Genomic DNA, 27980 nt, shown 5'->3' on the forward strand with positions numbered 1-27980 from the left:
ACTGTAGAAAGATTACGACAGAAAGATTAAGGTGCTTTTTTAATAAGCTACCACCCCTGACGATCCCCCTCTCTCCCTCCTTTCTCTCTCACATACCCATACACACACCATCCCCCCAGTGTAAACTATAAAAAAAAAATCCTAATTTTGAAATGATATGTATGATTAAATATCTAGACTAAAAGTAGAATAAGAGTTTGGAGTAGAATAATTTTTCATGACTGTGTTCATAAATATAGATGAAATAAAGAATAACTGTCTAGTCTTTATTTTTTAAATTCTACCCTAACTTTCAGAATTGCTTCCATTTAATTTAGATATATTCCTAGTTTAACAGCTAAATAGAAGACACTGAACGTGTTGATAGTAAGCTACTGGAGACTAATTATCAATGGGTGCTACACTTGCTGTGTTTATCTCCTTTACTATTAAACCATAACCTTCTACTCCTATTTTGTTTCATGCGGCACCAACCAAACTTCATTTTTTTCCTAATAAAAAATAAATATATAAAGAAGACACTGACAGGCATATATTCACAAGATCTCAATTTCTTAAAACATAAGTACGGGTATATTTATTTCTCTCAAATGCATACAAGACAGTAATTACACAGCAACAAATCTTTTGTTCAACAATGATTTGATTCATAAGCATTTGAAATTTACATAATTTCATATCAATACCCTTGTATTTTTAAATACACTTAAGTAAAAAAGCCCCCCAAATAACCAATTCTTATATTTCCTATTTATCCCTCTATACATCCAAACTTTAAAAAGTTACAAACTGAACATTATACAGAACATATAAATCATGTTTAAAAACTTGAGGTTTTAAAATCACTGTTTCCCCAATATGATTCGGAAAAATTCTCATACTAACAAGTACAGTCATAGGTGGTAAAGTAAACTGGAGGAGGGGAAAAAGAAAGAAGAGACAGACACAAGTTTGCTGTCTTAATATTTTACTAATCCTGTCGGTTAAAAATGGTGATGTTATGAGAAATAACATTTTAGATTTAATGAGGAATGGAGTTTGCCTCACAGTTTGAGACAGGCATTTCAAGTATTTTCCTATTTGATCTGAGCTCACTGTAGCAAACAGATGCCAAAAGAGAATAATTACTTTCTTCCATACATTCGCTCAATGTCCGCCTGGTAATGTGTCTTAAGCTCTTTGCGTTTCAGTTTGAAGGCATCTGTCACCAAACCAGTTTCAGGGGTCCAGGGTTCAGGGCTCAAACGAATTTTTACTGGAATTTCAAACTTTTCCAGACTTGCTAAAATGATTTAAAAAAAAAAAAAAAGGCAAAGACATTAAAAGTATACGAGTAAATAGTGTAACTTTCCCAGTCTCTGAGTACCTATCAAAATGCACAACCAACAAAAGGTCCGCAAATCTCACTTCTAAGGAATCTATCCCTCGTGCTCACTTCAGCAGCACATGTACTAAAATTGGAATAATACAGAGATTAGCATTTTTAAATAAATAAATAAGCAATCTATTCCTCAAAAATACTAGCGTAAGTAAAAAAAGATGTATGAGAATTACAATAGTAAAAGACTATTTAACAAATCCCCACCAATAGGAGAATGAGTTAAATACAATATAGGCACAAAATGGGATAAAATTTTGTCATTAAAAGTGAGTTAGATTTATAGAGGTATCTAATACAGTCATGCGATGCTTAATGAGAAAAGATATATTCTGAAAAATGCATTGTTAGGTGATTTTGTCATGTGAACATCACAGTGTACAGTGTACTTACACAAACCTAGATAGAACAGCCCACTACACACCTAGGCTGTAGGGTATAGCCTATTGCTCCTAGGCTACAAACCTGTACAGAATATTACTCTGCTGAATCCTGTAGGCAACTGTAACACAACAGTATTTGTGTATCTAAACATAGCTAAGTATATAAAAGGTAGTGTAAAAATATGGTATTATAATCTTATGTGACCACTGTCATATATGTGGTCACTGACTGAAACATCATTATGCAGTGCATAAGTGCATATTGTTAGGTAAAAAAAAAAAAAAACCGCAAGTTATAGCACAGGCTAGATAAATTTAAATACATCTAGATGTACAGGATGAGGAGAATACACACAAAGCTGAAAACCATGCACCTCTAGGGACTGCGATCCAGGAGAAAGTAAAAGAGGAAATTTTGCTTTTTCCTTTACCCCTATTTGTTTTCCTTCAATTTCTTATAAAGAGTACAATTACTTCAGAAATTAAAAAAATAATAAAGTTTAGAGAGAATCTTGTCATTAAACCAGGATATTCGCTGTAAGTTACAGTGAAGATGCTTCCTCGCTGTCATGTTCCTAATGCAATGCCAGTAGATTCGTACTAAGACAAATGGAGGGAGGAAGGGAGGAAAGGAAAGCATCCAAAGGGATGTTAAGAGGAAGATGTAGTTCTGAAAAAGCGTATGTCCTTAGTAGGACTGACTTACTTTTCAAGTATTCATTCAACAAATACTTATTTTTTTGGAGACAGAGTCTCACTCTGTTGCCTAGGCTAGAGTGCCATGGCGTCAGCCTAGCTCACAGCAATCTCCAACTCATGGGCTCAAGCAATCCTCCTGCCTCAGCCTCCCGAGTAGCTGGGACTACAGGTGAGTGCCACCAAGCCCGGCTAATTTTTTCTATTTTTAGTAGAGATGGGGTTTCCCTCTTGCTCCAGCTGGCTGGTCTTGAACTCCTGAGCTCAAGCCATACGCCCGTCTAGGCCTCCCAGAGTACAAGGATTACAGGCGTGAGCCACCGCACCTGGCCAACAAATACTTATTGAAAAGAATGACTAAGTGTAAAGTGCTATACTATAATTCTTAAAAAACATAAAAATGAATAAATAGTTGTTGCTCTCAAGCGGTATGCAATCTAAAAAGAAAACACAAGTGAACGCCTCACCATAATAGTATACAAAAGAAATGTGCTAAGGAGGAGAGACGTCAGTAAAGGAAAACCCAGTCTCTCCTTTCCCCAACAGAGACACCGATTTAACAAATATACAGACCTATTTATTAGCTATGTAAGAAATTTAGAAACCAGTTAAGCGGTTCCTGCACTCCAGGACAGTATGAAACCAATTGCATCAAAGTCTGGTAGAAAAATACACAGCATTCGCTTGCTAGAGCCCCTCTCCTCAGCACAGTGCAGAGCAATAGGGAAGAAAACCCAGACTTCTGACTACCCCTTGGAAAAGAAAAATGGAACATACATGTAATGTTCTGACTTCTGGGGTTTGAGAGACTGGTTTCTATCTGGCCTGAATTTAAAGCACTGAAAGGAATAGGGCACCAGGTTGGGGTCTATCAAGGACAAAGGTGACAAAAAATACACCAGAGGCTACAATATCACAAATAGACACTAGGTGGCATGCCAGTGCCACAGCTTACTACAGCACCAGTGAGGCACAGTATCACAGGCACAGGGGGAGTTCCTGAGTTGAAACTGGCAAACTTCTTCAATTATATTATACCCACAAACCCAGAGGATAGATACATCCTCAGAAAAGGCTTGAGAAGTATTGATACATGCTACAACACGGATGAACTCTGAAAATATGCTAAGTGAAAAAAAGCAGTCACAAAAGACCTTCTATGATTCTAGTTATACAAAAACTGCAGAATAGGCAAATCTATGGAGACAGAAAGTCAATCAGTGGTTGATGAGGAATTGGGGGTTTCCGGAATAATGGTGAGAGATTGCTAATGGGTTTGGGGTCTCTTTTAATGTTGTAAAAATGACTGTGGTGATGGTTGTACAACTTGGTGAATATATTAAAAGCCATTTAATTGTACACATTAAATGGATGAGTTGTATAGTATGTCAATTATTAAAGCAACAATACTAAACTAGTCTTGAACCAAAAGAAAAAACAAGTATAGGACATTAGTACAATCAAGTACCTGTACCCTAACATTGTATAAAGTTCCAAAACGAGTTTTGGATGGTTCACTGAGGGCTAGTGTGACCAGGAAACTGAGCAGGGTCTTAAGCAACAGCTGAGATAAGGAGAGAAAGGCCCAACCCAGAAAACAAAAGCTGCAGAGACAAGACCATTCAATCAATATACATGTACATCAGTTTGGTGGGAGTGGATGATTTCTGTTTCCTAGAGAGAGGGGCTTGACTGGGGAACTGGTTAAGTATATATTCTTCCATCTACTAATGGTAGAAATGGTTTCTGAGCAGGAAATGTTGTTCCCTAAGCCTTACAACAGGTTAAATGGATGTAACTACTCTCTTCCCATCTCAGTTCTTAGAATCAGTTTAACAGAACACTCACCTGAAATAGCAGCTTCAGAAAGTATTTTAAGTACCTCATTTTCCATTTCACAGCTGTTACATAGCTCCTCCCAAGTCCCTTTGAGTCCTTTCTTTCGAGCTAGTTCTGTTAGCTCCTTTTGATTTGGCACAACAAATCCAATGACATAAGAATGATAACTGAAATATACAAAGGACAACTTAGATAAGGAACAAAATGGTATACTATGTTAACTACAGTTACTGATTACGATGACAGTAATTAACTCTTTACTATTTTTAAAAAACACGTACCATACTTGGTACTGGCGTATTTATTTCATGCAACAGCTAGTTTTGCTGTCTGATTCATAGTATGCTCCAATGCTTTGGCAGAATTCATTGTTAAATAAATCTCAATCTGACATTTCATGATAAATTTCAAGAAAACATAACTATTATGAACAGTGCCATGCATACATTTTTTAAAAGAAACTTACAAATATTAGAAAATTCATCTTTAAAAAAATCAGTAATTCATGGCAACAGGTTAAACAAAACTAAAATATAATTAAAAACTGCATCTAAAGAATCAAAATAATTTGATTATATTCATTTTTGCTTTTGTTACCATGAGAACTTGTCTACAGAGGAACACTGGGTATGCCCAATGAAGGCAGATACTTTTTTTAAAGATCATAAAACAACAACTTGAAAAAATGGCTACTGCACAGGAAGAGAAGGATAGTTTTGGTCACCATCACATAAGTATAATCCAGAACTGTAGCATCACTAAAGAGAATACTAAATGGCTAATTAAAGAGAAGAATCATTTATAAATCAATGTAGTTCATTTTTAACATGGGCTGTACTCAAAAGCCTGTTTCTAAATTGGTTTTTCTGATACCAGATTTTCTTTTCCCATAATAATTGGCAATTGCTATAGACAGATTCTCAACTGCCTCTGTGTCATCATGGGCTAGGGATGCTATCTATTAAGCCATACTGTAACACAGCTTAAGGTGGGAGCCCCTAGCCCTGGCCAGGGTCCTAAGCAGACTCAAGTTCAGAGCAGAGAAGTAAGTACTGAACAGTGTACTGCTCACTAACATTTCTTTACTCCCCTTTCCCCTGGAGTGGTTCTGTGAAGCTCCCCATGCAGAGAGGCAGGTAGCTAGGGATACCAAAGCTGCAGGAAGGAAGATTTTATTTTCTTTACCTCCTAACCATATAGGACACTGCAGCAAGAAGTAAAGGAGAAAACAGGGATACAGAGAAAGAAGATGAGGGGAAGTATTGCAAGGAATGAGTTAGCCAATGGCTATAATGAGGAGGAGACTGTTCCCAGTGATAACAGAAAAGAAGGAAGAGTTCTTGGGATAATTTTACAAAGAATGTCCATACAGGGAAGAAATCCCTGTAACACACCAAATGTTTTAGGTAAAAGTAGCAAGAATTCCACTTTCTTACCTATTTGCATATGCACAGATGTTATCTATTAGTGGAAGATTCTTCAAAGCTGCCTCTACTTTCCCAAGAGAAACATATTCTCCTGCTTGTAGTTTTACAAGGTCCTTTTTACGATCTGTGCAAAACAAACAAAGGTGGGGAGGGGAAAACATCGAGAAGAATAGTATTAATAACACCTTTAACACATATAAATACTGGCCATTCCCTATATAATTTGCCATCAAATTATTTAAAACTTTGCTAAATTAAGCATTAATGGTTATGCTAAAATTAAAAGTACATAATAAAATTAGGCCCTCATATTTGTACTAGTAAATACATTCTCTTAAGAGAAAAACAATTAGCTTCTGCTTAAGGGACCCCGGTGTCAGGGGTTCAGGTATGTTCTGCTGAATAGATATGATCCTAGTATCCATTAATACCAGGCAGGTGAAGAAGATACTCAATGCCATCTGCAAGCTCACATTCTATCTGGAGAGACGTATAATGCAAAAACATATTACTGCAATACAATATGGTAGTGCTAAGTGTTAAGACTCTACGAACTAGATTTGAAAAGAATTCCTACAAGTAAGCCCTGAGCTGCACCTTCATGGAAGAGTGAGGGGCAGCCAAGCAGCAGCACGCACAGGCAAAGGCCAGAAACATGTCGGTTCGAATTTCAGCGGCACAGAGGAAGAGGGATGGAGGAAAAGGGAAACAACTGAAGATGGAGGTGGAGAAGTGAACAGCAGTCATGTAACTGAGGCACCCTGAACTGAGCTTCTGGGAGCCATTAAAAGGTTTACAGTAAGAAAGAGATCCAGTAAGAACAGTGTTTAGTAATTACATGGTAGAAGTGAGAGGGTGTGTTTAAGTGGCAGAAAGCATAGCAACAGAGAGAAATTTCACAATAGAGTGGCAGAAGGTGTAGGCCTGAGCTACAATCATTGCAAGAGGGACAGAGAAAGAGAGAAGAGTATGAATTCAAGGAATATCTCTCGTAAGATCAATCAGTGGGCTATGAAATAGGTATGGGAGCTGACTGAAGAGAAGAGTCTTTCACCTCTTCCCAGGTTTCTAGTTAGCATGACCAGGGTAGAAATGCCATTAACTGAAAAAAAGGTGAGAAGAAGAGGAAGGTGTTTTTCACCCCATATAGGTGATAGTATTTGAGCTGCCTGGCTTTCCTTCATTCTCTTGTGCAAGGGAAGGACACAGTTCAGACAGGAGAGCCCCATCCAATGATCTCTAGGGGTCAAAAAATTCACAAAAATGAATATTTCCTATACAAGCAGGAAAAAAATGACTAAGAGTAATTTAAAATACCACTGTTGTTGAACTGTTTTTGAGACCTCATAACACGTCAAGCCTCAAATTCCACAGTCCGTATTAAAAACTTTTATATTCCAGGCTTGATGCAACAGCCCATACCAACATTACATAAAGATATACTTAAATCATTAAACATCTTTTCTAAATACATTGTACCTCTTGTACAAAACTATTTAAGAAATGTTCACTTTTAAAAAAACTGTTAGATGGCTCACCAATAATCTTTAAACAACCATCAGGGTCAAACTCTCCAATATCTCCAGTACAGAGCCACCTCTGTCCATTTTCATCTTCAAAGAAATCAGCTTTTGTTTTTGCTTCATTTTTGTAGTATCCCATTGTCACATTTTCGCCACCAATAAGAATTTCACCCCTAGGATGTGGCTTGTCAGTATTAAAGTATCCACCTAATGAACAATAATTCTGAGTTAATTCAATATTTTAATCCCTATATGCAACACATGAAAATTTGAAACTATTAGTTTCTAAATAAGGACATCTTATTTTAATCCAATTAGAGCTTCCCAAAGGAAGCAAGGCAGACACTAGGAATGAACAAAGTTTATCAATTTAAAAACAGGTGCAAAATTTCAGTTGCTTAACCATAAGCATTTATGCTTTTAAACTACTACTCCAAGAAAAAGAAAATCACACTCTGAAATCCAACATCTGGCTAGAACAGTGGCTCACGCCTGTAATCCCAGCACTTTGAGAGGCCGAGGCAAGAGGTCGAGGCCAGGAGTCCAAGACTAGCCTGGGCAACATGGTGAGACCTTGTCTCATAAAAAATTAAAAAATTAGCTGGACATGGTGGCACACATGCCTATAGTTCCAGCTACTCTGAAGGCTGAGGCAGGAGGATCGGTTGAGCTCAGGAGTTCAAGGCTGCAATGAAGCCATGAAGCCCACCACTGCACTTCTGTTTCAGGGAAAAAAAAAAAAAATCCAACATCTTCCACTCATTGTATAAAATAATTACAAATACTACAGAGGTAAATTGTTTAAAATAGTCTATAGAGTTTTAAATATCATAGTAATAAACTGATACAAGTATTAAGTCATGCATTTAATAACAGAACAAATCTCCAAGCTTAAACTTACTGAACATCTTCATTAACCCTGCTAAAGACAACTGAAAAATGACATTTGAGCCTTAGAATCTTTATCTTTACTTTGTACAGAGGAAACGTGCATCCCAATAAATCACAGATAATTTGTACATTTTAATAGGATCAAATGAATTTTTTAAAAGTGATTAGTATTTTAAATGGCACAAGCAACAGACTTTTACAGAACTGTGAAAATTTTCCTATGATAATTCCAGGTTAACGCCCTCCAGGAAAAGGAAAAACGTAAAAATCCTCAGCTTCATAGAAGCTTCTAATTTTGCTTTTACAAAACAAAGTTATGATCACTCCTAACTTATTGACATTATTCATTTAGCACATTTCTCAAGTTTTTGCCATAATTCTTATTTGCATTTATATAATAAAATAATGGGCAAAATAAAAACAACTCTAATTCTTCAGAACCATCATTGAAATTAATAAAACAAATGCAATTAATGTAGCTCTAGATAAAAAAATATCTACTATAAAGAACAACGAGAACTTCTGGGTGTTTATATTCTAAAATAAGATAAAGAAGGAGATGAAGTACAAGTCTAATTTTAAAATTTTAATATTAATTATAAAAATGCTATGTGGTTGAATTTACCTTCTTCCCAGTTCTTTAATTTGATTTCACAGCAAACTAACGGTGCTCCCACTCTGCCAGTATTGTAGTCCCACACTAAGATATAAACAGGGGAATAAAAATATTTGAGAAAAGTAGTTAATAAACTGTTTCATTTTTCTAAATTACCAAAAATGATGATTCATCCCAAAGCTCAGATATCCCCAAAGAATCCTTAAAATAAGTCACAAACTAGTGAACTGCACAATCGTACTGTTTGGTCCACCCTGACGTTTTCTAGAACCTGAATTAATGATTACCATTTAAAAAATCAGGAAATTTTACATATAAATGTGAACTCTCCAGCAATGACAGGCCAACATTTCAGGCACAGCAACTGACAGCCTCTGTTAGATAGGGTACGCCTGCTCCAGTTTCCCCAGAATCCTCACCCATCACATGTCTTACATCAGGGCCACTTCACTCATTTAAGCAGCTACTCCTAAGTTTGTAGTCCCTAGCTTAAAAGATGATGCAGCACAATGGTTGATACCTGTTCCACTTTCTTATCAGGCCTCATAGGTTTGCAGTACAAAAAAACCTCTCCAGTCTTCCCACATATAACGATTTCAAAGAGAGATCTCTGCAGCCTCCCTCACATCAGCCTATGCTATCACACCGTATTTAAAATTAATACCGTAATAGCTCAGAACCAGGCTGGAGAATAAGATTGTTAGCTTTCAAGGATCTGAGGGAAGAACCCTCCACTATTATGAATTACTACTGCATTATGTTTCCTCTTCAAACATCATTCAAATATCAAAAATGAAAGGCTGATATTTAATACGTCAAAGACTTTTATTTAAAACAAAAATGTTACTGATTAATCACACATTCAATTTGAATCTTAAAAATAGAAGAAATTAAGGATCCTCAGAAGAAATAAACCACACATGCATGTATTTAAGCTTGCTTATTTCCTGCAAAACAAGACTTAGAAGTAGCTTCAAAAAATATATAAAATATAGAGAAGATAAATGAAAAGCAGAAAAATAAAAAGTACTGCAAAATAAATCTGGCATAAGAATGGTACACATAAGCACTCAAAATAATAAGGAAAAACGATAACTTAAAAGGTTTAGCATCTATCAGTATTTACAAAATACAAGTAGGAGAAGCATACATAGCTTTATCTACTAGTGGAAAGCAAAATAACTTTCTTCTGTAAAAGAGACACAGGAAGCAATATGTAATTCATCTGGTAACCACGTGCTTGAGGTGGATCCCCTCCTCAACCACGTCACCATGATAACTTTGGTAATAATATTCTCTAGACTTGAATCTAGTTTCTCTCTACACTTACCCAGATCCCCATAAACTTACCTCTACAACTAGACAAAAACACCTTAATTTTTCTACATAAAAAAATAACTAATGTGAGAAAATAAATGTATACAAAATAGTCAATGCTTGTTACTAAAGCTTCTTTTCTAGAATGCTAAAAGTTTTTAATATTACATATTACAGTTTAATATAAAAAACTACTCTAGATGAAATATTGACCATAGATGAACCTAATACACTCTAAAAATTGTTATAATATCAATAATCACAGAACCTAGAATTAACCATTATTCTGCGAGACAAACACCTTAATTACTCTTCTCCTATATATCTGCAGGAAAAGCTCATATCAAAAAAGTGCCTGGAGTTGCACCCCAGCCGCTGATGGATGCCCCATTTCATGGACAACACTAACCTTCTGTAATTGTTCCAGCCCCAGCAGATTCGGTAAGTCCATATCCCTGACCAACGGGACAGCAAAAACAGATATTCATGAATCGCTGGGTGGTTGCAGAAAGTGGAGCACCACCACACAAGAGAATCCGAATATTTCCACCTAGCAAGCTTCGAACTTTCCGGAAAACAAAGCTAAAGAAAAAAATTAAACAGAGAATCACAGGATTTTAAAACTAAATGGTATTTTCCAAATCATTTAGACTAATCTCCCAATTTTGATATACAAGATTTTGAGATTAAGTGACTTATTCAAGGTCTCATGGCCCATTTAGAAGATTCTCTTGACCCACTACTTAAATCTTAATTTCTAGAATTTTAGCAAAGTGAAAAATATATAGTTTCCTCTTAAGAACTTTCCAAGGCAGGGTATGGTGGCTTGTACCTATAATCCTAGCACTCTGGGAGGACAAGGGAGGAGGGCTGCTTGAGGCCAGGAGTTTGAGACCAGCCTGAGCAAGAGCAAGACCTCGCCTCTACAAAAAGTAGAAAAATTAGCTGGGTGTGGTGGCACACACATGTAGCCCAGCTACTCAGGAGGCTGAGGCGGGCGAATTGCTTGAGCCTAGGAGTTTGAAGTTGCACTGAGCCATGATGAAGCCATTGCACTCTAGCCCAGGTAACAGAGTAAGACACTGTCTCAAAAAAAACAAACAAACAAAAAAAAAAAAACCAAAAAACACCCAAAACCAAACCAAAACAAAAACCAGAACTTTTCAATTATTATTTGAATTAGAAAACTGTCAGGTTTAATTTTGTATAGTGATGGAAAACCCTTCGCTTATGGCCAGAGCAATTAGTTTTGTATCATTATTTATACACCATATGTATCATTAATATAATACATATTATTATGTATTAATACTGAATAATCCTATTGTATCTATAAAATATATTAAGGTCAAATTAATTTTTTGCTTTAACTTCATTAGAAATGTGTACATATTTATATCATCAATCTAGCAGTTTTTAAAGTTTCACTAATTCCAGTTTTGAAGTGTTTACTGTTTTAAAAAATCTAATAAATTATCCATGAGTCATAAAAAAAGCAAACAATTTAGACATCTAATTGATATGTTTCTAAAAATACACTAATAAAAAAGACTGCATACTACATTGATCAAAAAAGGCAGAGGATTCTTTAAAAAAACACAAACAAAAAAAAAACCTTTGAAAAAGGTGAAAACTAAATGGCAACCATTTAAAAAAATAATATTAACAGACTCTCCAAAGCCAGTATACAGTTATCTCTCAGTATCTGGTCCTGCAGATACCAAAATCCTTGCATGCCCAAGTCCCTTATATAAAATGGCATATATGCATATAACCCTACACACATTCTCCCATATACTTTAAATCACCTCTACATCACTTATAACACCTAATACAATGTATTAGTTTGGTGCAAAAGTAATTGTGGTTTTAGCATTGTTGAAATTTGCTGTTTGATATTGGAATATATTCTTAAATGTAGTTACGTTATATATCATTTTAATGCACATTTCTCCCTTTACATTTTTAGCAAATGACTTATTACTTGCTATTTATTTTAGACTATGGAAATGATGTTAGACACAAAGCAAATTCCAGCAATTTTCTTATTCCAGTTCAAAATGGGTCATAAAGGAGAAGAGACAACTTGCAACATCAACACATTTGACCCAGGAACTGCTAACGAAATACAGTGCAGTGTTGGTTCAAGAAATTTTGCAAAGGAGACAAGAGCCTTGAAGATGAAGAGCACAGTGCTGGCCATCAGAGGTTGACAACGACCAACTGAGAGCAATCATCGAAGCTGATCCTCTTAAAACTACAGGAGAAGTTGCCGAAGAACTCAATGTTGACCATTATATGGTTGTTCGGCATTTGAAGCAAATTGGAAAGGTGAAAAAGCTCTATAAGCAAGCTGACTGAAAATCAAAAAAGTCATCATTTTGAAGTGTCATCTTCTCTTCTTGTACGCAACAACAATGAACTATTTCTTGATGGATCAGATTGTGACGTACAACGAAAAGTAGATTTTATACGATAACCCAAGAAGACCAGCTCAGTGGTTGGACTGAGAAGAAGCTCAAAGTACTTCCCAAAGCCAAAGTTCCCCCCAAAAAAGGTCATGGTCACTGTTTGGTGGTCTGTTGCTGGTCTGATGCACTACAGCTTTCTGAATCCTGGTGAAACCATTCCATCTGAGAAGTATGCTCAGCAAATCGATGAGATGCCTGAAAACTACCAGACCTGTTGGTCAACAGAAAGGGCCCAATTCTTCTCCACGATAACGTCGGACCACACATCGCACAACCAGCGCTTCAAAAGTTAAATGAATCGGGCTACGAAGTTTAGCCTCCTCCACCATATTCACCTGGCCTCTCTCTCGCCCACCAATTACCATTTCTTCAAGCATTTTGACAACTTTTTGCAGGGAAAATGCTTCCACAACCAGCAGGATGCAGCAAATGCTTTCTAAGAGTTCGACAAATCCCAAAGCACAGATTTTTATGCTACAGGAATAAACAAACTTATTTCTTGTTGGCAAAAATGTTTTGATTGTAATGGTTCCTATTCTGATTAATAAAGATGTGTTTGAGCCTAGTTATAATGATTTAAAATTCATGTTCCGAAACCGTAATTACCTTTGCACCAACCTAATAAATTCTATGTAAGTTGCTATACTGTATTTTTTTTTACTGTTTTTTCCCCCTGAATATTTTCAATTCAAGGTTGGTTAAATCCTCAGATGCAGAACATAGATATGGACAGCTGACTGTATATCCCACTAAAGAGACAACCAAAGAAAGATAAGAAAAAAACTTATAAAGCTCTAAATGATATGAAACATCTGAAAACTATATTAATATTCCCATAAGAAATAATTTCAATGTCATGCTTTCATTTTCTAATTCCTAAACTATTTTATAACAAAATCATAAATCTATGTACTCCATTAACACTACAAAACTAAAGCTATGGAACAAAACTGGTCACTTAAAACTTTAAACACAAAACATTTAATCATATTTAGTTACCATTTAATATTCATACTGAAATAAATTCCAAAGCAAAGAGAAATTACTTCTCAAAATATTTCTCACCTAAGTGTATACAGAAAATATAAGCACACTATTAAATAACAGCAACATTTTAAGTAAAACAATTTTTTAAATGACATTGCAGTTTTTTTTTAATTGCTCACATTCTTACACAGGATGGATTTTTAAAGAGTCCCTTTGAGTTTTTAAAATAAATTTATTTTTTATAATTATTTCAACCGGGCTACTAATATGAACTAGATAATTAAATTATCAAGGGAGGAGAGTATCGGAAAGTTTTTACTTGCCTGTCACACAATGGAGTGCTACATCCTTTTGAGATCTGTTCCATTTTGTAATTATAGGCCAGAATAAACAGATTGCGTTGAAAACTACTCATTTCATTCACTTTATTCATGACATTTTTATAGATCCGATCCATGATTTCCTTAATGTATAAAAATGAGTTAACATAGTTAATATCAGCTGCCTTACACATTCAAATCTCTAATACTCCAACAGTACTAAGGCATTTTAAAAGATGTATTCTATCAGGATAAAAGTTTTAAAACAGAAACAAAATTAGTTTAAAAATGAGGTTTCCGTAAAAGCAAGTTTTAATGGCTGAAATATGTCTAGATATTCATAAGAGTGAGGAAAAAAAATCTTAGGAATATATCATTGATTCTTTATGTTACTTTGTTTATCTTATTTATTCTGATCTAAAAAGTAAACTCAAGAAAGAAATGAACTACTTAAGATGGTTTTTAAAATCTCCTAACTTTATCTTATAAAGATACAGAGTACCACATTCGTTGCTCACAAAAGGAACACAAGAATTTTGGGGGGTTTTTTTGGCTGTTTGTCTTTTAATACTATATGCAGGACATTGTCCTTGTCAGCATTGCATTTTGTTTGCTAGGTCCATTACTATGAAGTATACTTTCATGATTTAACATAAGTTTTTCCCCTACAATTTTAAATTATTTGTAATTTTTAAGAGAACTAAGAATTTAAAGTAGGATACTACCTTAGTAAACTATAATTATAAAAACTCAAACTATTGATCATTTATATCTGACTTTGGAATAACTACATAATTATGCTTGATATAAGCACTCAAGTATCTGACAACAATTCTAAACACTTTCTGACAAACTCAGAAAGCCTACATTAGCTGGAGCCAGAAAACCACTGCTCTCCCATTTCTATTATCTTATTCGCAGGCCTCTCTCTATCAGGATGCACAGTACTTCTCACATAACTCGAAGTTGCTCCAGCTTGTCTGTCACTTTTTTTGGTATAGACCAGACTTTCCCTGAGGACCCAAGAGGTAATCATATAATTTGCTTAGAAGGAGGTGATCTCAAACCCTCCCCGCTATCTCCTGCTGGGCTTTAGGTTTCCATAAGTCAGCAAACAGATATCATAATGATTTTTATTTTGATAAGAAGCTATTTAGAAAAAGGAGCTGATAATTTCGTATGGCAGCTAAAATTGAATGTTTAGTAAGTAAGAATAAAGCTAAAGCAAAATTGAATAAATCCTGTAAAACTTAAGGCAATATCAATAATCAATAAGGAATAAATCCTACATAAACTACCTTATCAACAATATCTTTCTCACTAGCATTCTGTAGATGCTGCTTCGTCAGTACTCAATATTGAACAATGGTGGATTCTTACCGGAACAGCTGCCATCAGTGTCGGTTTCAACACGGATGTATCTCCTTTACTTCCTTTTTTTATTTTTGAAGACTATAAAATAGAGACAAAAAGTGACACATATAAAATGATCTTTATTTTAAAATTCAATGGAATTCTTAGATCAAAAAGCATATTATAAATTCATCATTTTAATGTACTAATATTCTAAGAAGCACTTAAAAGGCAAGAGCTTATTTTAAAATGATTATCTGTCATCCTTACAATATACTATCATACTGACTGGGAAAAAAGTATTAAAAATAATTATGATTTTTTTAGTATTTCCAAGTCACAGACATTTAATTTACCTGATCTGCTAAAGTCTGTGGTGAAGAGTAGCCAATGCGGCATCCATGAGAAAGACAAACGAGCTCAGCACTTAATTCTAGAACATGGGCCAGAGGCAAATATCCAATGTATACATCTTCCTCTCTAAAAGAAAAGGGAGATATAAGAAGCAAAGGCCAGATGCCGTCTCTGCCAGAAGTGACCGGAATGGGAACAAGCTGGAAGGCACACAGAAGGGCCCCCGAGAAATTGTTTTTGTTGGTGGAGTGTGTGTATGTGTGTGTTCGTGTGAAAGAGAGAGACAGAAACAGACAAACAGACATTGGGGATGGTAGAAAAAAGAAAAACTAAAGCTCAACCTAAAACTGAGGAGGCAGGCACTCTCAGGAAAGGGTTCTGTTTCCACTCCTACTTGAAGGCACTCACGAATTATGAGTGCTGCAGAAGCAAAGTGCGAAGGCAGAAGAAATAGGAGTTTGGAAAAAATAAAAAATGAAGAGTTCTTTTGAAGAACAGATGAAATCATCTGAGGAGGAAAACATCTTTAGATCTAATATACTACCAACCAGAAGAGTCCAAATAGAATCCACAACTCCCTGTCAGAAATTTTACAGAAGGGAATCAGATTAAATAATAAATTATATCTTAATATATAAGAAAATGTGCAAGTGTGTGTATATATTTCAAGACTGCCCCCACACCCAAAATATAGAAGGCAACTGAGGCAAACCTATAAGGGAACTGTTGCTCTTAATTTTTTCTGAAATGTATAAATACATAAGAAAAATTTCTCCATTCCCAAATTCAATCCCACAGTAACTGTGTGTGTGTATGTGTGTGTCTGTGGGTGTATAAGTTCTATGTATAAAGGCATCAAACATCCAACCACTGCACACTTCAGTCATCAGAATACTGATCTCATTTCTGGGAATGTTTTCTTAACAAACTTCCATTTGGTTGCCACCATCAGTCTTTTTCCAACTCTACTATACCTGCCCCACCCCCCACACCCAGCTACCACTGAAGTTTGTCTTAAAAAGAAAAAGCAGAGACTGAACACAAAAGCTCAAAAAATACTAGATTAAGCTATCTGTTCACCTGAATTATATTTAGATATAAAAATGACTATAGAGGCAACAATGCCCAGCTGATTAAGATAATTTTAATTAAAAGCTTTACAACTATAAACACAATTAAAATTTATACTTTATGAACTTCCATACCAGTGGCTCTTTAAAAAAATTGAAATTTAATAAACTATCAACTTTATTTTAAACCTCACAATTATAACCCTTTTGCAATTAATTTTAATGTACTTTTAATGTACTTTTTTAAATGAAATGCTTACTATAAACAGACTCTGAAGGAGTAATTACCCATATACTACTAAAATGACACAAATGTTAACATTATTAACAGACAAATACTGAACTACTCAATGTTATTTTACTGTGACATACCCCAGTCCTGGAATCCTTTCTGCCATCCCAGTTATACCAGCAATAATGTTACTATGTGAGACCATGACTCCCTTTGGAAGTCCTGTGGATCCACTTGTGTACATGATTACTGCAACATCTGAGGGCAATGGTTTGCTATGAGTTTGGTTTTCTGTATTGAAGAAAAAAAACAACCAAGCACACTTTTGAGAAATTCAGTCACATCACCAATTTTTTTAACAATCATTTATTTAACTCAATTTAACAAGTATCAACTGACCTCATACAGAGGTCAACAAAACAAATTAAGTCCCTGCACATGAGAGAGATACATCTATTGGGATAGACAAACAGATTAATCTACTAAGAAAAATGAAGCAAGACAAAGTGAGAAGATTATAATAGATATTATTTAGATGGAAAAGTCAGGGAAATCCTCTCTGTAGAATTGTTACTTTAGCAAAGACCTGAATAAAGTGAGAAAGGGAGCCATAAAAACCCTGGAATTGGGAGAAGAGTGTTCCAAGTAGAAGAAAATAAGCAAGTGCAAAGGCCCCAAGGTAGGACATGTGTGGCATATCTAAAGACCAGCAAGGAGTGTGGCTAGAATGGAGTGTGCAACAAGATGATGACAAGGTGAAGTAGCTGCCAAGACCACACATAGGGACTCAAAGGCCATGCTGACTTTGGATTTCACTCTGAATGAAAAGCAACGTTATTTTGAATAGGGGCATGTCATCATCTGTAACAAGGATCACTTTGCCTACTATGTCCCCACCTAACTTTAGTAACGGAAAAAAGGAATTAGGGAGACAAAACTCCATTCCAGTAATTCAACTAAGAAATAAGGATAGCTTGGACAGGGTACCTAGATATTTGCTAAAAACTATTCATTGTTTCACAGTAGCAAAGTTAACTTGGTTACACTCAGAACCCTAGATTAAAAGATAATGCAACCCATTTGCAATCATAAGACTACAAGCCTAAGGACAGCAACCAACATGCTATAGCAGTGGCACAGCGGAAAGACAAAGAGAAATAAGTCATGGATGACATTTTTGATACGTCTGAAATACTCTCCGAACTATCCTCCATATCAACACTTCTAAGTGTGAAAATATTCTTTAAATATGTTGCTAAGAGAATACCCTTTCTCTCCTAATCATCCAGATATACTTCTTATGAACTGTTTTCATTTGGAAGTCTTTGCTTTCAAATCTGTCATTCACTCCTTCAACTCACAGCACTTCTTGGAAATGGCAATCCTTGTGTCATCTGACCTCCACGTGTCGGGTCCTGCAGATACCCAGCCAAGGTCTCCTTTCCCTTATCTTCTATGAACCACACACCACATGTTTTCTTCTTTCCTCTCTGATTAGGTCGCAGTGACCTTTGGGGCCACCCATTCCCTGTGGGTGACCTCACCTACTCCCACTGCTTCTAGTTTCCATAACCCTTAACTCCAAACTTAACTCCAGAGTACTAGACTTGTATATGCCACTGCCCACTAGATAACTACATATGAATATCCCATCAGCAACTAAAATTCAACATAACCAAAATTAATGTCAATATAACCCTGTCCCTGAGCCCAGTGATTACTTATATCTAGTTAATCACTAAGTTTCCAACTACAGAGGAAATATAGTTCCAGCATTCCAGCAGCTTTTGCAGTATCTCTAAATGCTTCTATACTTTCTAACATTTTCTGACACTTATCTGAGAGTAGGGACTTCTAGAGTCACCATGCCTATTCCAGTTGAAGAATAAAGTCGATCCTTTTGGAAAGGGAACAAGAAAAAAGAGGCCTCCAAGTTTATCCACTCTATCTGTTAATACTGACAGGTAATTCACATAGGAAATGTTTAATGGCATTATTTATAAACATACTTCATCCAAAACGATCACAAAAAGGAAACAAGAAAATTGAACAATGTTAAAGTATTTTAAATTAATTTCAAATACTACTTTAGAACACTTGCATTTCCTTAGACCTTTCTTTAAAGGCTAAATGAAAGTACCTAGAGGGACCTACTTCCCCAGCTGACAGTCTAGAAAACTGATATGTCACTTGATCTAACATTAAGATCAAAACTCTGGCATAATTCTGGAGCAGGTCATCGCTGGAGAGCTCACACACGGCATTAGCAAACTGCGACGTACCCGTGCTGGCCTTGGCTCCCAGAGCCTGCACTGCAGCCATGGTGTGCACAATGACACCCTTGGGGAACTCGGACCAGGCTGGTGGCTTCCCATCGACAGTGATGATGTGCCGCAGACGTGGGACCGAAGAAACTATATCCTAGAAATACAAAAACATTCATCATGTTCACTATTTTTCAAACAGTTAAGCAAATAGTTCAGGACATAAGAAAAGTAGCTTACCATATTAAGTGAATTATTGAAGTGATTTCTTAAAAAAGCAAGAGGAAAGCGTGCACTGGCATAATTTCACTTTTTTCACATGAAGAAATATTGGTCTGAATTAATTACAATTTTACAGCATTAGATTTATTGTGTGTACCCCTGTTCTTTGGTAAAATTCTCATCATCAAGAGTACTGCCTTACAAAATGGGCATACAAACACAGGCTGCCTGAATTAGAGAGAAACCAAAGCCCCTTGTGTTTTCTAGAGACTAAATAAAAATATATGGGGAGAGGAGGGGGGAATTCACATGTAAACTTGTTTGTAAAAGAACAGCTCAGATAAAAGGAGTTTTCTAGAAACTGAGGAAACCTCTTTTTATCATAATTTCATGAAATATCTCCTTTAAACTTACAAATAATTCTGAAAACTCATAATTACTGAATACCTCAGAAATAAAATAATTACTAGTTTAAAATTAACCCAATATTACAAAATTATCAAAAGTAGACTAGAAAATAGATGAGCACAATATAAAAAAAAATAGTTGTAATTCCTTCAATTTGGACATAGGCATATTAACAATTAACAATAATTCTGGACTACTTATATAGGAATACACATGAAGTCTACTTTTTATTTTCTAAAGAAAAGGAATAAAGTATGATATTCTTAAAAGTTTACAAAGATATTAGGATTGAGAAGTCATAAAAGAACTAAGTTTCAATAATCAGGCTCACGCCTGTAATCCTAGCACTCTGGGAGGCCGAGGCGGGGGGGGGGGGGGGGGGGGGGGGGGGGGGGGATCGCTCAAGGTCAGGAGTTTGAGACCAGCCTGAGCAAGAGCAAGATCCCGTCTCTACTAAAAAATAGAAAGAAATTATCTGGCCAACTAAAACTATATAGAAAACATTAGCTGGACATGGTGGCGCATGCCTGTAGTCCCAGCTACTCAGGAGGCTGAGGCAGAAGGATTGCTTGAGCCCAGGAGTTTGAGGTTGCTGTGAGCTAGGCTGACGCCACGGCACTCTAGTCCGGGCAAAAGAGCGAGACTCTGCCTCAAAAAAAAAAAAAAAAAAAAAAAATCAGGCTCATGACACTGAAAATTCTAAAGTATCAGATAGTTATAAAGTAACTACAGTCCTTACCTTCAACTTTGTTTGCAAGAGTTCTTTACTAGTAATGATGTTGGTCACCTCTGTTTCATTCAATCCATGAACAATTGCTGGACCTCCAAGAGTAGCATATAATGTAACAACTACAAGGAAAAGCAGCATCAAGTCAAATATTTAAACATTTCATGAACTACAACCATATGTCAACAAAGCCTCTGAAAGTGGACATGAATCACAATGGAGTATTCTGAACCCTAAATTGTTAAATCTATAGTCTGTAAGAAACAGTGTTGTGTTTTTAAAACTCTTAATACATTAATCAACAGTATATCCACTCACCCTCCCCTAATTTCCTCAAGATTTCCAATATTTCAAAGTAAGATTTTTTAAATTTTATTTCACCTACAGATGTTACTCTGAGACTATCATGCTGGGAAGGAATTATAAGTGATTTCTAAAATTTCAAAATCTTAATTGTTGGTTACTCAGTACTAAAATGTGAAAAAGAACATGTACCAATAAGATGACACATTGAATGTCAGATGTAAGTCATTATATGTCAAGAAAAGAGCATAAACCAGTGGCAGCACTGCTTATTCTAAAGCAGAAATATCTAAAACAAAAACATTCTTAGAAATGCTAAAACATATAGTACGAATAATATGGATTTTTATTTACTTTCTGTATAATTCAAAAAAATTAGATATATATATAATGACTTTTGAAAACCATGATAATTCTTTTAAAGCTTTTCAAAAGAAGCATGATGTAAATCTCAACCTATGAAACAAATATGGTATGCTTGTTTAAAAGAAAAAGGCATTTACAGCAAGAAATCTGATGAAAGTCTATTTCTGTTTCATTTGAAGGATGAGACAACATTCACAATTACCATCACATTTTGGCACCAAGATCTCTGAACTTAAGGTTCCTGGACTATCTTGCAGATTGAGCCATCACAATTACCACTCAAATAATTGCATTAAAATTCTCTATCATCTAACCTAGCACCTTGAAGTTCACCAGGTTTGAGTATGGAAGTGTTTTAGACAACTGGTATTACTGTCAGAAGTGACATAACAAAATGATAGTAATTTCAAAAGGGGATTCCTGAGAAACGGTAGTAGAACAATGTGCCCTCAGTGTAGGTCCAGTTCCCCAGGACTTGGAAAGTACCCTATGAATAGGTTCAAGCCCCGTCACTACACTGACTGGCACAATTTGTTGTATACCCTATTCCTTTTCCAAAGTAGACCAAAACTTCCAAGTCATAACAAAGAGTTCCCCACTAATTGGACACAAGGTGAAAATTAACATCAGAATTCTAACCTCTTCAGACTGAAGTATTATAATAAAAAGCGTTAAGTCCATTCTTTTAGAAGATAAGAAAGCCTACGTACGCTGAAAATTATGCATAAAACACGCCTGTGCAGCAATCATCCACTCGGCCCTGGTCTCACAGAAGATAGCAATGTTGGTCTTCGGTTTCTGACCCAACATCTGAAGGCCATTTCCAAAATTAAAAGCTCGAACGAAGACATCCTCATAGGAGAGCCAATTATACTGTCCAAGAATAACCTGATAAAAAAATTATTTTTTAATATGACCAAAATATTAATTTACAGAAAGAAACCATAATATGTTCTAAAATTTTGACAAAACAGGAAGTTATGTTTGCATAAAATTATTTTTTCCTAATAAAAAGCTAGAAATTGAGTTTTCAAGTAAAAAATCTATTTTAAAAATTAGGTTTTTTATGATATCTCAAATCTTACACTAAATCTTTAAACATTAAGCATTTTGGGGGGTTTATTTTTGGTTTTTGAAAATATTCAGAGTTTGATGGGATATTAAAGGTCAACTTCTTGGCCAAATGGTCATATACTAATAACTTACTTAGAGATATAATTTACTTAAATGATTTATGTGTTAATTTAAAATTTAACCTAGTACCAAGTACTACTGATAACAAAATTTTTCTTTCCCTCTTCTCAGGAATTCCCAGATTTCATTAGCACAATATGATCCATAAACAAAAACTGGCCCTACCCAAGTTAAGAAGTATTTATGGCTGTTCAATTTGAATTATTGCATCAAAGTCTGGATAAGCAAAGCAAACAAGTCTCTACATAACCAGGTGGGGACTTGTTATATTATTCATCAAAGTCCCCCTGTTCATGTCTTAAATGCTCACTGGTACCCTCAGGCTTTCAACATTTTCTGTTTATCAGAAGTACAAGGAACATTAAGTGTGCATTAATCACAACCCCCTTTTAAAACAACATGTTTTTGCCTTTAGGAATTTTCTTCAACATAGACAAGACCGTAAATTCCTAATTACATATAGATTGAATAAAAGGCTCCTCTCTGCAAAAATACACAGATAATTCCCAATGTGGCTGCGTCAGTAATATACATCTCGAACACCTTAAAATCTGACCATACTCATTTTTTAAAATGCAAACAAAATTTAAGAGCTTTCTAAAAATAAGAGGTTGGATGAAGATAAAAATGGAAAAAGGATAAATGCTGCTCTCTAGTGTCCTATTCAATGATGGATTTAAGAAATAAATTCTTAATTTTGATGGATAAGGCAATTGTATTTAAGATGATATTTATTTAACTTTAGTGGTCGCAAACTCTCACCTTGCTCTGCACCCCCACGAAATGCTCAGCACAGGGAGCTCCAATGACTTCAAAAGGAGCTCTGTGGGGGTGAGAAGACAGATGAGAATTTGGCCAAAACGTGCAAGAACTGGATTACAATTATTAAGAGTTTTACACTCCAAAGATAAGAATGAGCTACCTTCTAGTTTATAGAATCTAAATGACGGGCTTCATAAATTTCAAGGAATATGTGTGCTAATGAAAAGTAATTTGATATATAATCCAAATATGTAAACTTGTGCAATGATGCCACCACGTGGCAAAGAAATCAAATCATGAGTTTAATTCAAGAATAAGGTTTCCTCATATATAAAAAACAAAATATAAACCCAAATCTGAATTTCACTACTTTAATTCTTTAAACCACTGAATCTTCTAGTAATTATCTTTCTCATAAAGATTACATGAGAGGAACCTCCACTCCATAATTTTATCTAACTCGTGCTGAAAAAAGTTTCTAATCCTTATTTTGTCCCTATGGTTAGCCTAACCCAAGATTAAACTCATTTATTTATTCCCTGCCTACATTGTTGAACACTGCTACAAGAAAAACACCTAACTTCATTAAATACAGGAACAAAGACCTCACCACCCCACAATCCTATTATACTTCCCTGGTATGTTCATTTTCTCACTCTCTGAAATAGCTTTAAAACTTTCTCTCTACTCAAATACCTTCTCCCCTCCCCTTCTTTATTTCTAGAAGATGATCCTGTCTCATACTGAAACCTCTTTAAGCACTTATACTGTTTTTACTTTCACTATTTGGGATAGAAATATTTCAAAATTATACACTTTCCTGTCTTCAACAAAGTACACTTGGTTTCATTTAACCTTTCTTTCTACAACTGAAGATCATTATGAAGAAATTATTGTAAGAGAGCCAAAGACAGTGAAAATATCCAAGAGATGTGGATGTTTGTTAACAATTAAGATAATGATGAGGGCAGCTAACCTTTACTAGTGCTTACTATGTGCTAAGCATGTTGCAAACATTATTAACTTATTAAATTCTCATCGTAACTGTAAGAGATTATTGTCCCTATTTTACAGATGAAAATATTGAGGCATAGAGAAAGTATAACTTGCTCAAAATCATAACAACTAATACATGATGAAACTGGAATATGAACCCAGGCAAACTCATTCCAGAGTTTAAGTACAAAATCACAATGCTTTGACTGCACTATAAAAAGGAGCCAGGATCTTACCAAGCAGGTGAAGTGGCCTGATTAACAACTATAGAAATATTTTAACTACTGTATGTGAGTGTATCATAGCAGAGGGCAAGAGTGGAAGCAGGAAGATATGTAAAAAAAAAGTAGGGGGGAAAAGCTGCACGATGTAAGGGAAATAAATCAGACACTCCTGCTTTTTTGGTTTGAGCAATTTGGTACACGGTAGTGCCTATAACAAACAGGATGACAGGGAAAGGAACAGTTTGGAAGGGGAAACCAAGAGAAGAGTAATATAATAACCACACTACAAATACTGGCCAAGAAATTGACCATTATTTTTTATATAAATTATGATATAAATGTCCTAATAAATCAGAAAATAAATATCATACATATGTGCAAACAGTAAAAAACGTTGACAGTGGAGTAAAAAATAACACAAAAACAGGCATTAAGAGAAAAATAAAGCTAAGTCAACTTACAAGGACAGAAATGAATATTTCTATTAACTTTTTAGATCAATTTTGAGGGAATGTCATAGTGAAATCTTCTCTAAGCACTATGATTACCTAATCCCATTTATTCTCTTCTCTCTAATCTGTGTAAAATCTATTAAAAAAATTAAAATGTTCGATAGCTCACAAAATATTTGAACCACCCTGCGCTCTTTTCTGTTTCTGCTACTTTTATTCTTTGCAACTTTTATTTCAAATTTACATATATTTTAAAGTTGTTCTGAAATCCAATTGTTTCACTGTTCTACATTTCAAGAAGACATGAGTACAATGCACTTATTGCTGGGAAGGCTGCTACAGTTTTATAAAACCATATGAAACTTAAAAGGATGAGACAATAGTCCTTAAGGCCTGCCAGGCCACAGGTGCCTTGTGCTTCTCTGTGCCCCACGAGAGAGTCTCATTTTGGTGAAGCTGATGGCTCCTCAATCTGGGGCATAATTAGAGCAGAATCATCACAACTGCCTTTTCTTCTGTTTATCTTCCTTTGGGAGCTCAAAATAGACTGTTTTTTAGGATAAGATGGAAACAAAACTTCAAAGTTCATTAATTTGAAATAAGATTTGTGCATCTTTGCTTCAACTATCTCAGATACATTTGGGGGTTAATCCCCAAAAGTCTGACCCTCAAAAAATTTTAGATATTGCTACATCATTAGCTTTCTTCTCTAACTGAAGATTATCTTCAAATATGGAAACTATTCAATGACAATACACTTCAAAAGGCCGGGCGCGGTGGCTCACGCCTGTAATCCTAGCACTCTGGGAGGCCGAGGCGGGCGGATCGTTTGAGCTCAGGAGTTCGAGACCAACCTTAGCAAGAGCGAGACCCCGTCTCTACTAAAAATAGAAAGAAATTAGCTGGACAACTAAAAATATATAGAAAAAATTAGCCGGGCATGGTGGCACATGCCTGTAGTCCCAGCTACTCGGGGGGCTGAGGCAGAAGGATTGCTTGAGCCCAGGAGTTTGAGGTTGCTGTGAGCTAGGCTGACGCCACGGCACTCTAGTCCGGGCAACAGAGTGAGACTCTGTCTCAAAAAAAAAAAAAAAAAAAAAAATACACTTCAAAAACGTCTTCTGACCTCCCTCCTGAGCTTGATCTCCTAGAGCTCCCACCTGAGCTTGAGTAGGCACCAAGGACAGATGTCCAACAGCTTAACCCAGCAGTTGTGAAAAGCTGCCCTTTTTAATATCCTATCATGGCGGATGCCATACGATGGGTCTGACAAGAGACCAAGAGAGGAAAGGAAAAAAGAGAGAGCCTAGCCCGTTTAGCATGCAGCTGAGAGACCTACTCTCCAGTTTGCAGATTCCTGCCACAGCTGCGAGAGGACCAACAGAAACTCAAGTCTTAGCCTAACAGCGGTACTGCACACTTTCTTCTTGAATAAGGCCAAGAGAAAATATATGTGGCATTTATTATACACAAAACCTAAAAATTCTACTTCCCCAATGGACCTAATTTTGGACAAGAAAAATATAACCTGTTTCCATGTCAGAGCCTGGATACAGCCTTCTGAACAAAGCTTGATGAACCACAAATGCCAGTTAGATCAATAATGCTAATAGTTAGCAACAGAAAAAGTTGCTGACTAAAAACAGTTTGTCTCACCTTTTAAATTCTGTGAGTTCAAATACTTCATACTTGGTTGAATAATCAATGAATCAAGACAGGCAAGGCGGAGCCACATACACTTAGATACACATGGGAAGAAAAAAAAAACTTTCCTTGTGTCCATCCTATTTCCTGTGTAGACTGCATTTAGGGAACATCTATGATAGCTCTAGGATTTTATTTTGTCCTAATTATACTGAACATGAATTAAGAAGAAATTTCATATTCACTACACAAGCTTTTCTCCTTTTTACATAATAAGGAACTAGTATGCTGCTGTATGTACTGAATGATGACTAAAACTACAAGTCATATAATGTATGTGAGATACTAGAGAAAAATTAAGCTTCCTGTAAAATAAGACCTCTGTTATGTACACTTAAACTAAAAGTAAGAAAATCCAAACTTTGAATTGAAATAGCGTATTAGATCAAAAGATATGATATGCTTTAGATATGCTACAAGGAGCACAGAGAAGGCAGAAGAGGGGAAAACTTAAGCACATAAAAATGTAGTGTTTTCAGTACGTTTTATAACTAACAGATCTCTCAAAGACAGACTCAAGGATAGTATACCATAAAAAGCATCAACTAAATATGACAAAAGCTGACTTTGTTACGGTAAAATGGTTTGCAAATTATATAAACTACAGACTGGAGAAGAATAAAACATGCATAATAACGACATGACTTCAATTTCTAGAAATGTGCTTTATGTCCAGTTAGATCTTAAGTTAATTAAGTAGCAAAAAATCCAGTTTTTTCTAAGTCAGAAAAAATAGGGAATATGCCTTAAAAGTAAGGTGACCATACAACTTGGTCACTTTTGAGATTGCCTGGAGGCCCTACTAATGTCAGAATAACAGGTATAAATTGGGACTGTCCCAGCCAAAACAAGACATATGGTCACTCTGTTTAAAGGCAAGGAAATTTACAGATCCTGTTGCTGAGTTAAAATGTTATAGTTTTTACTGACATCAACTTGCTTGCCATCTCCTTTATGTTTAGAGGAAAATGACATAGGGAATTTGTATGATAAGTTGCAAACTTAATGGGCCAGGAAAGAGGTTAAGCAACATCCCCCTGGCCCTCCAGTAACAGGAGGAGCTCTGAGGTTTTCATTCCACAGTTGTGGTTTAGATTCCCCTTCAAGATCGGAGAGTTTCCTTGTGGCTGACAGAAAAAAGGCAGTTGGGGGAGTCAAGATATAGCTAGGATTGGATAAGACAAGAACAACTTTGCCTAAAAAGGTATTAAGCCTATAACGTAACCAAATTATCAACCAACTACAGATTGTACTGCCTCTAAAAAACACTTTATCTTTAATTTTTACCTACCAGAGTTTTAAGAACTGTTTATAAGAAAGCCATGAAGCCAAGTTCATAAGTAACATTTTTATGCCATTTCTATATTTACTATCATTCATAGTACAGTACTACTCCATGATGTAAGTCCTTTTGTACTCACTGATATAATTTTCCCCACTTGAATTCCCAAGAATAATATAGTAATAATATAGTAATATAATAATGAATGCTAGAACATTT

At 35.6% G+C, this 27980-nt stretch overlaps 1 protein-coding gene across 3 annotated transcripts in view; it reads right to left on the reverse strand.

Moving 5' to 3' along the window:
• Window positions 1-554: 554 nt before the first annotated feature.
• Window positions 555-27980, reverse strand: part of ACSL3 (acyl-CoA synthetase long chain family member 3) — a 65037-nt gene continuing 37611 nt past the window's right edge. For all 3 annotated transcript variants that reach the window (XM_045560307.1, XM_045560306.1, XM_045560308.1), the window contains 13 exons: window positions 21858-22035; window positions 20491-20600; window positions 19140-19278; window positions 16998-17148; window positions 15558-15681; window positions 15229-15300; window positions 13852-13991; window positions 10480-10652; window positions 8763-8837; window positions 7262-7453; window positions 5733-5847; window positions 4306-4463; window positions 555-1282 (listed from right to left, as the gene is read on the reverse strand). In XM_045560307.1, the coding sequence (XP_045416263.1) occupies window positions 1125-1282; window positions 4306-4463; window positions 5733-5847; window positions 7262-7453; window positions 8763-8837; window positions 10480-10652; window positions 13852-13991; window positions 15229-15300; window positions 15558-15681; window positions 16998-17148; window positions 19140-19278; window positions 20491-20600; window positions 21858-22035 (1785 nt within the window). In that variant the 3' untranslated portion in view covers window positions 555-1124. The remainder of the gene's footprint in view (window positions 1283-4305; window positions 4464-5732; window positions 5848-7261; window positions 7454-8762; window positions 8838-10479; window positions 10653-13851; window positions 13992-15228; window positions 15301-15557; window positions 15682-16997; window positions 17149-19139; window positions 19279-20490; window positions 20601-21857; window positions 22036-27980) is intronic.

The sequence above is a fragment of the Lemur catta genome, chromosome 8, assembly GCF_020740605.2.
Source record: "Lemur catta isolate mLemCat1 chromosome 8, mLemCat1.pri, whole genome shotgun sequence".
Taxonomy (NCBI): domain Eukaryota; kingdom Metazoa; phylum Chordata; class Mammalia; order Primates; family Lemuridae; genus Lemur; species Lemur catta.